This window comes from Vitis vinifera, chromosome 18 (genome assembly GCF_030704535.1).
Source record: "Vitis vinifera cultivar Pinot Noir 40024 chromosome 18, ASM3070453v1".
Classification (NCBI taxonomy): Eukaryota; Viridiplantae; Streptophyta; class Magnoliopsida; order Vitales; family Vitaceae; genus Vitis; species Vitis vinifera.
In genome coordinates, this window is record NC_081822.1 from 22,685,401 (window position 1) to 22,698,172 (window position 12,772).

The window sequence follows — 12,772 nt, forward strand, 5'->3', positions numbered from 1 at the left end:
TTGCTTAGTTGAAGGGTGCTTTTAATGATATACTCAAACTTAAGATGTGATATTGACCCTATTTTTATGCAAAAATATGGTATTAATAAAAAACCTATCTAAAAGAACAAAAAATTTAAACATCAATTCACAATAGTCCTCAAGACATACATGCATTCATTCATTCATCCCTTAGGACCATGGGATGAAAAAAAAAAAAAAAAATATTTACAAAACCAAGTGAGCACACCATAGTAAGGTTTTAATATGCTTTTCCCTAACTCAAGGCTCCAACACTAGTTGTTAGAATCTTTGGACTTCTTTATTTTAAGCCTTCGATCGTTGGGGTGTATGCAAAACTATCCTAAAGATCTCTAAATTTATGTAAGGGAAGCATTCACAAATTTGAACCTTAGATTTATGTGCTCAAAAATCTTTACCTTGGTCTGAATGTTCTTAGACCAATTCCAAATGATCACAAGTTGACGTGGATCTTGAATACTTTGCGATCTTTGGTCTAATGGCTCTCTCTTAGAGATTAGCTTGAAGATGGTACAATCTTCTTTGTGTGGATGAAAGCTAGAATTTTTCTCTTTAGAAGACCGAATAGCAAAGATTCGATCTCTAAATCCTTAAAGGAGTTTCTATAGGTTTACTTATAGGCTTAAATGACCTGAGCCCACCTTGGGCTTGGGTCACTTAACCCTTAATGCACATATATGAATAATAACCTAACTATCCCTCAAATAATGTTCTATCAAGGGATATGAGCTTGAATAAGGACCATTAGGATCCATAGGAAAGTACTGAATCCCTCATAATCCAATTCTAAAATTGACTTAGCATCTCACCTTGGATATCAAAATTTTTAGTGAAATAAATTATCGCTAAATTGGTCTTCAAAAAAATGTGGCTCCCTAATTGATAGAATTTGGGATCGACAAGTGATAGGTCTTAAACACATTTGACATGTGACATATATTAAAAGGTGGCACATGGTAAAATTTGGATGACTAAAAAATTGTCTTCCAAATAAAATTAAAATTTTCAATTATAGTAAAAGGAGAAGTAAAAAAAATAAATATTCTCTTGTTAACAAATTCTTAAAGGAAACAAATATGTCAACTGAAGTCAAAAGAGAATAAATAACAAATAAATATTCTCTTATTAGCAAATTTCTTTAACAAAGAAGACAAGTTGCTAAAATCAAACAACTAAATCTTGGAGAGTTCCAAAATTTAATTCCTTAATTTCAACTATAAACAGGGGTGACTTCCTTCAATGGAGAGATTTCTTCGGATCAACAAAATGACTCTCACGGGAAAAGAGGCTTTTGAGGATTGAAAAAAATGACTCCACATGGAAACAAGGCTCCATAAAGAAGAATAGGCTTCACAAAATATCCTTACAAGTCCAAGAAATCATAGAAGAACTACATACATGATCTTCGTTGTTCAATGAATTCATTCGGGAACAAGCCACTTGTGGTCCTCGATTGATCTCTGAAATCAAGAAAACGTTTTCATCGTTGTCTTTCAAATTGTGATCAAGGTGAAATAATCAGAGAGATATATTCTTTTATAAAAGAATATTACCACAAAAATTGTACCCACAATTTATTAATTTTAATAAAATATTTTGTTTCACATATTTTTCCTATTGTTTTGCTTACATTATAGGACTTTCATGAAATTTGTGCATATAAATTTCTAGCACGATTGTTGGGACCTCTTTGCCTCTCATCTCTTTTTCCAAAAAGGTGATCACTACCAAGACAATGACATTTAAAAAGGCTTAAGTTACACATGTTGACAAGGGTGATGCCAAGATTGTCATTACCCAATCAACATATAGCAACTTTATCAACCTTATCACATGTAGCAAAGCAAAATTGACTACTGCACCACTAACAAAGTTAGCAAGCGAGCACACTTGTTTGTTAAAAACAACGGAGACGTGTGACAGTCACCAACTAGTCATCACCTTGGCCTCTTTGGGGCCAAAGGGATAGAGTTTTCATGGTAGGGAAAAATACCATTCAACAATGAAGGACTTTGAGGATAAGTCTCTATACTTTATTGTTGATGCTAGCTCAACCACTTGCTCACCAATTGGGGAGTTAAAGCAAAACAATCCCTTTGACCATTCTAGTTTTTTCACTTCTTTATTCTTGATGACCATGTTGGTAATGGCTACTAGCATTACATCTGTGGAAGAACAACTAGTAGAAATGGCTTGTGCCATCGATAAACTCACCAAGACTATATAGGAGAAAGATCTACAAATAACCTCTTTCATAAACAAGGTCGAGGCACAAGCACAAAACACATTGAGTCAAATTAAGGACTCACTAACCCCTCGGGGATCGCATCTCCAAGTGATGTACCACATGCGTCTAAGTCGGTGTAAGTCGAGAGACAAACTGTTGAATTTGCCTCGATGGCATTGCTGTCTATCCAAAAACTTTAGGACATGATAACTAACACCATCGGAGAGCAGTATGGTAGACCCTCATAAAGTACACTTATTTACTCTAAGCCTTACACCAAGAGGATTGATAACCTATGTATGCCTGTAGGTTATCAACCTCCACAATTTCAATCATTCAATTGGAAAAGGAAATTCAAAGCAACATATTTCCCACTTTGTCCAAACTTGCAATAATGCAAGCATGGAAGGTGATCTATTGGTAAAACAATTTGTTCAATCTCTCCAAGGGAATGCCTTTGATTGGTTTATAGACCTTGCACTTGAGTGCATTGACAATTGTGATCAAATGGAGCGTGAATTCCTCAACCTCTTCTATAGCACCGTATGAGCAGTAACCATGATGGAGCTTACCAATACAAAGTAATGGAAAGATGAGTCGGTTGTTGACTACATCAATAATTGGCGTTCCTTAAGTCTTGATCTTAAGAATAGATTATTTGAGGTTCAGTTGTGGAAATGTGCATATAAGGAATGCATTGAGGTCTTTTGTATATCCTCCAAGGAATACGACCTTACACCTTCGAAGAATTGGCTACTTGGGCACATGACATAGAACTCAGCATAGCCAACCATGGTGTAACGAAAGATCCTATCATCGACCAACAAAGGGAGATAAATGATGGGAAAATGTGTGACTTGACCTCAAAGAAACCTGTCCAGGAGTCAATGATGGTAAATACGACTCCCATTAAAATTTCAGTAAGAGATAAAAAGGAGGTAAAAGAGGTTGCATCAACCCAAGAAAATGAGAAGTGTCGGTTCACCTTGAAGGAATTGGAGGAGAAGAAATATCATTTTTCTGACTCTAATGTGCCTAGCATGTTGGAAGATCTGCTCTATAAAAAGGTTATTGAAATACCTGAGTGCAAACGGTCGAAAAAAATGGGTTGTGTTGATGATCTGACTACTATCGTTACCACCAAATCGTTATCCACCCGGTGGAAAAATGTTTCATCTTAAAAGAACTCATAATGAAACTTGCTAGACAAGGAGAATGTTAAATTTTTTATTTTTTTGCTTTCGTTACATAGGATCTAAAGGCTTAGGGTAGTTTGCATGCACCTATACAATCCAGAGTATGGGAATGAAGAGATCTAGGGGTCCTAGTAGGACTAATTAGACATATTAGAGAATTGATTGATTAGACTAGTGGGTTAACTTTTTTTTTTTTAAAAAAAAAATTGAGCCATTTTAAGCAACATTAACTAGTATTGAACTAGTAGATCGACTAATTGGATTGGAGAATTGATTAATTAGATTAACGGTTTGATTAAAATGAGAAAAGGGGAGGAGAGGGGAATTAGATTTTGACCAACAGTAGAAAACAACTTTTCCCCTCTTTAAGTACCCTTATCTGTTTCCACATCCTAACTAGGTTAACAACATCTCTTATCTATTAGGATAAAATAATAAAATATAAAGTTAATGAAATGTGAATAAAAAGATAATAAATATGAAGTTAATTGATGTAAAAAAAAAATTATTTTATTTTATTTTTATATATGAAATATCTTCTTAACAATAAAATATTATAATTTTTTTATTTAATTAAATTAAAAATATTAATATATTTACATTTTATATGATTTAATAGGAGTATATAAAAGATAAAAGAATGAAATATTTAAAAATTTTAATTATTTATATTTAATTCTAATTTCTCATAATTACTTTTAATTTTAATTTTATATATAATAATAATAATAATTATAATAACTTTTTCGGTTTAGTGATTGGTTGAGTTTTAAAAACATTAATTCGGGTGTTTGGAGAACATATTTTAGAGAGTAAAAAAACTCTTAGTCCTCTCATATAAATTTTCATTTATTAAGAATTTTTGGATAATTGATAAGATGGTGTCACATGTATATATAAAAGATTCATAGGAGAAATATTTGGTAACAACTGTATGTGCCCTACCTGCTAAGTGATTCCTTTTTCTCTTAATTTGAGAAAAATAAGTTTAACAATATTTTGACCAACATGTTTTGATGAGCCTTAATTGAGCCACTAAATGAAGACTTTCAACCAACTTTTTTAGAAATAGAGTGAGCAGAGGAGACTTAAGGTTTGATAGGTGTGAAGAAGGTGAGGACGTTTTCATCCCATCACATACAATTTTTTTAGAAAAGAAAAAGGAAAAAGGAAAATGGTATTTATCACCTAAAAAATAAAAGAAAAATGACTAATAGCGAAATACATATAAGAGCATGGTATGAGATGTGGGGGGCCCTATTCCAACGACAAAGCAGAGAGAGCCCCTGTTTTCTTAACCAGAAGGAGGAGCTCTCAGTTGGAGTGTCAAATAAGCAGATCAGGTACCCTCATTGAGTTATGATGTTATAATGAAAAGGAAACAGAGCAGAGAAGAGAAGAAGAAACAGAGCTATTATGAAAAGGAAACAGAGAAGAGAAGAGAAGAAGAAACAGAGTGCTCATTTCATTCTCATTCATCATACAGAGAAATATGAGTAGCAAGGTTCTTGATACAGGGGGCGGGCAAAAAGAGTACTGTAAATAATCTGTAACTAACTCCAGCTCATCTCTTAGAAAAATACAAAAGCAGCTGTCTAACTAACAGGACTTTTATTCTTACAGTTAAGATCATCTTAATAGATGTGGCTTGGAATTGATATGGTATACTTGGATCAAATCTTACTTATAGTGTTGACTACTCCATCTGCATCATTGAAATCTTCAAGGCGAATAGGGGATGGAGTTGTGCAGGGAGGCATGTAATCAGGAGGTGGAAGGAGACTAGTTTCTGGTGTGCCACCATCCTTCACTATGAAAACAGTGGCCATACCCCATGTGAAATGCCGATCCAAATGACAATGCCATAGCCACACACCTTCAAGAAAATCATCCACACAATCAGTTTCGAAAATTAGCATCTATGATTCATCTATAAAACGAGTGGATGAAAAGTTGAGGAAGAACATACCTGGATTGTCAACTCTAAGTCTGATGGCAACCCACCCATTCTTAGGAACTCTAACCGTGTTTTGTTCAGGTGGATCAACCAAGTTATAGCCTTTAGGATCAGCCACAGGGTCGAAATTTCCAAAACCCATGCCAACCACAAAAAAGGTATATCCATGCAGATGAACTGGATGATCTTCAGCTGACGTTAGCAAATTTGTTCCCTGGAATACAATCTCCAATGTTTCATTGTAATTCAGCACCTTCACCTTGGTTGCTGGCTTCGTTATGGCAGAAGGCAAATCGTCCACACCAGTGAAGTCAAAAAAGGAAGGCGGGTCGTCTGGAAAATCTGTGGTGTAAACCCCACTTATGTGCCTGAAATTAAGGATTTGGAATCATTAGGAAGCAAATATTAAAGTCCATGTTTTTTAGTAGTAGGCAACAAAGGTATACCTGTAGTAGGCATCCAATATACTAGAACTGGGATCCATGAAACTTATGTTGTTCAAGGTGGAAGCAATATGGGGGACTATAATTCCCTCAAATGTATAGCTGACCAGATTAATTGAAGCTGTTATGAACATTCTGGTAGTTACATTTTGGGGCACATTTGCTGGGTGTTCTGGGCTTGCTAAGCTCCTGAGCTTGCTGGTGAAGTTATATCCAGCGTCTAATTGGTAAAAAGTGGGAAGCGTAGTGGGAAGGGAAGGCGAAGCTGGTGGGGTGTAGTTGCCTCTATACTGAAGTATCGCGGTAGCGGTCATATTGGTAAAGTCAGGTATACTTGGGTCAATGGTGACAAATTGTCTTATAGCCATGTAATAGTAACTTGGGGTTTGGTTTGCTGTGATCAAGACATCCATGGTTTGTCCTGGGGTGATCATTAAGTAATTGGTAACTAATGGTTTGGTGTAGGTTCCATCTGTGCCAACGACTGTCAAGTTGTGCTCAGAAATAGCAAAGAAGAGTTCTGAGTTCATGGCTGCGTTCACTATGCGAAGAAGATAGGTCTTGCCATAATCCACAACCAAACTGTATGCTGGCTCTGCCACACAGGAAACAAACATGGTGATCATCAGATCTAAATTTATAAATGTACAACGACTTGAAATTCCTCTTCAACTTTTTTCATATATATGCATAAGTCTGTTAGAAATGTTAACTAGTTATATGCTTAATTACATACCACTAGAGCATGCGACTAGATCTCCAGGAAAGCCATTGATGGTGTAAGCATCGGATTCGGGTGTAGTAGCATTATAATGGATCAGGTCATACTCAAGCTCCACGTTCTGGTCTGCATCATACCAACATGCTGCAGGTACATGATCATGAGAAGCTGCTCTTCCTAAAAATATACAAAATCATAAATTTTGATGAAAATATTTGCATACCCAATACAATAACTTCTTCGCCATCAGGCTGGGGAAATGGATAGGTGGTTCCTTCAGCTGGCAAAACCACGATGGCACCGTGCACAGTGGCCCGTGTCCAGTCACTATGGGCATGCCACCAAAGGGTTCCTTCCTGATCTTCACTAAATATCACCTTCTGTGTGAAGCTTGTCCCTGGTTGAATCTGGCACTGCGTGATGTGATCTGGGCCATCTGACCATGGATTCCTTGGCTGCTTCACTCCATGCCTAATAACAAAAATGACATCTATAACATTTATTCTTCAGCTTTGACGTCTTATTAGTTATTAGTTAGTTCCTTCATCTTCTAAGAATGTAGGCAAAACTCCAATTCTTTTATCTAGTTTATATGGGGAGTGTCAGTATGAGAAAGAGATTCAAGTGTCCTCACCAATGAATGGTGACGCCATGACTCCCTTCATTCTGAACATTGATAATAGCCGTATCGCCTGTGTGAACATAAACCACTGGCCCTGGGAAGCTCTCATTTACAGCCAGCATGGTCTTTGTGACACACAGCCTTGTGAAATTGGTGTCCTTGAGCTACAAGACGACCAGCAAAATGGAAGAATATGAGTATATTAAAAAAAATAAAAATAAATAACAAACAAGGTCCATAAATATCAGAAAAGCGGGCAAGAAGGATCCAATGATTAAATTAACCAAGGCAGTGCCAAAAGCATAACTCACAACAAAATCATAGTAGTGCGTATCCCCTTCAGCAATCCTGCAGACAAGCATCAATCCACTCAAAAGCACAAGAAGCAGAAACTGTACGGCAGAACCCATTTTCTCCAACGCCATTATTTCTTCACTCTCCCTCTTCTAATATACGTCTACTGAGAGGAAGGAGGCCAGTTAAAATTTGGCTCCTAAATGCTACTTCATTTAAACCAAGTGTCTATAAGAACAACGGTTGGTCCTGAGTTAGTTGGACTGGCCCAGGTTTGCCTTTGGTTGATTTCTTGTTGTTTCAATTTTAGGTGGAGTCCATGGTCTGACCTCTTTGTTCCCACCCCACTTTTGTCTCCCCTGAAATTGCCACGTAGGCTAGAAAAACGTTGCCAAACAACATTCGACTCACGGAATGTGAAAAGATCAAAATTAATTTATGAAATTTTAATTATTTGATTTTGTAATTAAAGTGAAAGCCAAACAACATTCCAATGACTAATGAAATGTGAAAGCATCAATGAATATTTACTTATTTATTGATAAATAATTATTTATTAATTTCGGGACAGCATTATGTTTGGTATATATATAATGTATAAATCCAAAAATAAGGGATGTGGTCAAAGAGTTAATATATTAATGTCTAAGATACTACAAAAAGAAGAGATGTTATTAATTGTAAAAAATAGAAAAACTCCTATAAAAAAGAGATATGATCGATGTAAAAATCTTAAGTGTGGATGGTTCCGAGAAAAAGTTGAATTAAGAAAAATAGAACTTGTAAGAAATTTTTCAATATTGTATCATGGTTTGCTAATTTTTGGATAGAGTTCTTCAATTATTAATTTATATTTCCTTAGGTCTCTAAAGGTTTTTAAAAAAATTATTATATGAGGCATTTAGTAAGATTACTAATTTAAACATTGATTCGAGTTTGAACAAGAAAATTTTATTATTCAAGTGAGAACCATCAACAATTTTGATACCAATTGTAATACCCCGTTGTCAATCGTATGGATATTATTCGTTCTAATATCAAATAACCCTCATAATTTTAAAACGCATCTATAAAGTAAAAAAGAACTCGTACATGTACAGCTTTAGGAACTTTTTTTGCCATCCAGTGAGAGTTAAAATTGGTGGATGAAAATCATAAAACTATATTTGAAAAATGACCCTGAAAAGGTGAATGAAAAAAAAAATGGGAAATAACCATCAACAACACTAATTTTTAAGATAAAGTTAAATAAAATAAGAATTAAAATGTGATTAATTGGAAGAGATTTTTCTTTTTTTTGAATATCAATGTTTAAAATTAGTATCTAATAAATGAAGCAATGAACTAACAATTGATATTTTGAAGAAGTAAATGTTAAAAGATTTGTGCAACATTAATGTTTTGGAATTAAAATTTAATAGATAAAATAATAAAATCATAAATTGAGTGTTCCTTGAAATGGATGAAATAAATATTTGCATTCTAAAACAAAGAAGATTGAGGAGAAAATAAGAGAAACTTGAAGGAAAATATTCAACTCAAAAGTTATCTTAATCTAATCCTATTTACGAGATTTAATTTGAAAGAATTTTTAAGTTTTTGATATAATGAAATTATCTACCGAATGAAAAGCGGGTTTTAATTCACTAATTTTAAAAAATATATATATAGAAAAAAAAGCCTTAAAATTTATAAATTATATTATCAAATAAAATGGTATTTTAGGAAAAAATTATTTGATTTATAAAAAAGTGTATATATTTTAAAATATTTTTAAATGAATGAAAGATAAAATTAAAATTCAATTTTATATATATATATATATATATATATATATATATATATTAAATAGTGAGTCAAACCCACTTTTTCTGTGATTTTTTGTTTTTTTCTTTTGAAATACATGAATGTTTGCTAGAAGTTGGACTAGGCTCCTTTGTCCACCCTATGGAGAGATATTTAGTTGGCTGCTGGGCTTGATGTCTGCCGGAATCCTTACCATGTAGTAAAAGGTAGCTGTAGTTTGCCATGTTGTGAATCACATGTGGGAATTCTTTTAATCACCTGTGGGAATTCTTTTTGAGTCACATCAGCATAATCTTGACTGATGGATGTGACCCTGCAACTAACTTTTTGATCTCTTGCTCATCGCCCATTGAAAAATTAATTAATGACTTATTTGACAGTGAAAATGAAAAATAAAAAAGAAAGTATTTTTATTTAAATTAAAAATGAGAATAATGTAGAGACTTTTATTCGAGCATGTCATTGGAAATTGTTTAGTAAAGAAATAGTCATTTCTAACATAAATATTTGAAAGTAGATTTAAAAAATTCTTAATATATTTTACCAATGTTTTTTTCTTTCTAATTTTTAAAATTAATTTATAATTAAAAATTTGATCTAATTAATTGCAAATTATAGTAAAATATTTTAGAATACTCTATCTGCAGTTGAATATTAAATGTAATGAAAAACTTATCAACAATTATTATTTTTAAATTAGTATAATTCATTTTTAATTAAAAAAAAAGAAAAAAAATTATATTTGTAGATGTTTATATCCATATTTTTATAACATATATTAAAATAATATATTTTTATAAAAATATAATTTATGATTTTATTATAATATTACTATCATATTTTATTAAAAAAATATTTATTTTTAAATTTATTTATAATTAAAAATCTATCATGTAAGGAATCTTAGAGAGAGAGAGAACCAAGGGAAAAAGGTGTGGTATAGAAATGTATGCCTGAACCATAGTTTTGAGAAGTCGACATCTTTGAATGGCAAGTACCTCAATATTTAATATATTATATAATTTAATATATTATATAAAATTAAAATTAATTATAAGAAATTAGAAATATAAATATAATTCAATTTTTTTAATAAATATTTTATCTTTTATATTTGATATCATGGAATGAAACGATGATAACTTTAAATATAAATATATTAATATTTTAAATTTTATTTAATAATATATATATATATATATATATATATATATTTAAAATAAAAGGAAAAATATAATATTCAATTCTATTTACATATTAAAAATTAAAAATTTTATTATTTGAATACTTATCATTATAAAAATAAATATTCACTTAAACATTTATGCTTATTTAAGAATTTAAATTAATGAAACTTCAAAAGAAAACAAAAACAAAAAATAAAAACCAAAGGTTACATTATTGGGTTTTTGTAATAGTTTGCATATAGCCCAATGGTAGATATTTCCTTAGTTCTGTGCTGCTGGCATTTTCATTTTCTATCCATCTAACGCATCCCACATCAGAAATTGACATAAAATATTTGTTCCTGAGCTTAAGATGAAATTAACAAAGCATTTGGCCCATTAGCAGTGGGCTGAACTGGGGATTAGCCTCTGGCCCCGCTCGGTGTTGCCACTTGCCATACCCCATGTGAAGCGTCAGTCCAAATTTATGGGATTGAATGTGTCTACTCCCTAGGGTCTTAGATCTGTCTATAACACTCCTCCTTGCAAGCTCTTATAGATTTTATAAGGAAAATCTTTAACCTTTGTTGAAGTTGTAAGGTACTTTACAACATATCTTGAAAATTTGAGAGTTAGACATTCAAGCTTTTGATGGATCACAATACCTCTCTTAGGTTTCTTGTACTTCAATATAATAAGCCTATTTATATTTAGAAAACCCTAAATATCTAATAAGGAGAGTTTCCCCACTTTCACACATACCAAAAAATGGGTTTTTAGAATTAAAACCCAAGTGGGAATCACTAGAATTAGTTGAACATTCGAATGCCCTTGGAGCATTTGAATGCTCTCCCATATATCTCTCTATTTTTGTGATTTTCTTACATTTATCATTTATCTGTACTCTTGTAATTCATAATTATATATTAGTTATTCCAAATTAATAATCTAAAAATACATACCTCAAAATTAACGACTCTAAATGATTCCAAATTCGATTCTATTGAAGTTTCTTGAAGATATTAAGATTAACGAGTTTTTTAATAAGAAGGGTTAATTTCATTGACCTCCTCTGAGGTTTTGGCTAAATACCTTTGGCCTTCATTGAATCGAAATTTCATCAAATACCTATCTTATTTTTTTCATTTGATATTTTTATTCACCTTTCTTCTAATTCAAAATAAAGGAGGTATTTGATGAATTTTCAAGTCAATAGAAGCTAATTGTATTTAGTTAAAACTTTAAGAAAGTTGAATGAAATCAACCCTAAGTAAGATATGAAACAAAATTGTCAATTAAACATAGTACATTAATATTTATAATCAATAGCTTTATTTTTTCTAAGGATAAAGATTATATGGATAAATAAAATATACTTTGTGCTATTGTATACATATTTTTCCATAATTCATAGCAATTAAAATATTTTGAATGAATGTAAAGAGATTTTTTAGAATAGTAACATTTGGAATTAAAAACTTAATTAAAGAGAGATAGGAGGATGAATTGATGGGAAGATATGAAAAGAACTTTTAAAACAATGATTTTGTGGTTAGAAATTTTATGAAATGGAAATTAGATGTCAAATTAAAATTTAGAAAAATAAGATGAATATTAAGAACATTTTTCTTGAATATTAATATTAAAATTATATTTGAAATTGAGATTTGAAGCAAATTAAGTACACATCAAGAGATTTTGTTCAACATTAATATTTGGAACAAGAATTTAATAACTAAAATAATTAGATAAATTAATTGACTTTTGAAATGGATAGAATAATTAAAACTAATACTTGATGCTAAAGTAGAGAGAGGATTATTGAGAAACAATGACTTGACTTTTTCATGGATTAAGAATGAATATATATACACAAACCTAAAACACAAAAATAGGAAACAATCTACCCAAAACACAAAAATAGGAAACTACAACTAATTAGAAGAATTTAAAAATAGAAAGAAAATCTATTGTAATGAATTCTCTAATATGCCCCCTCAAGATGGAGCTTCGGAGGAGACGCCAATCTTGACCTGTAATTCTTCTAATTTTAAAAATAAAATAAAATTGGGAACACGTAAAAATTATTATTATTTATCTATTTTAATATATATATATATATATATATATATATATATATGTAAAGATATTTTAAAAAATGATAAAAAATAAATAAAATTGAACATAATATTTTTTTTTTCTTTTTCTTTGACTCGGTACTAATATTGAAAATCTTCAGTATGATCATCCTTTGAGTTATGCGTATTATTTTTGTTTTAATTTCTTTAAAACTTTTTATTGAGTAAATAAATTTTAAAT

At 31.4% G+C, this 12,772-nt stretch overlaps 1 protein-coding gene across 1 annotated transcript; it reads right to left on the reverse strand.

The window, feature by feature from the left end:
* Positions 1 to 4,886: 4,886 nt before the first annotated feature.
* Positions 4,887 to 7,662, reverse strand: LOC100261284 (putative laccase-9). The gene is made up of 7 exons (XM_002263910.5): positions 7,499 to 7,662; positions 7,200 to 7,351; positions 6,789 to 7,036; positions 6,581 to 6,709; positions 5,848 to 6,439; positions 5,414 to 5,769; positions 4,887 to 5,320 (listed from the first exon to the last, which is right to left on the reverse strand). The coding sequence occupies exons 1-7, from the start codon at positions 7,610 to 7,612 to the stop codon at positions 5,118 to 5,120; spliced, it is 1,794 nt and encodes a 597-aa protein (XP_002263946.2). The 5' UTR covers positions 7,613 to 7,662; the 3' UTR covers positions 4,887 to 5,117.
* Between the last annotated feature and the right edge of the window lie 5,110 nt (positions 7,663 to 12,772).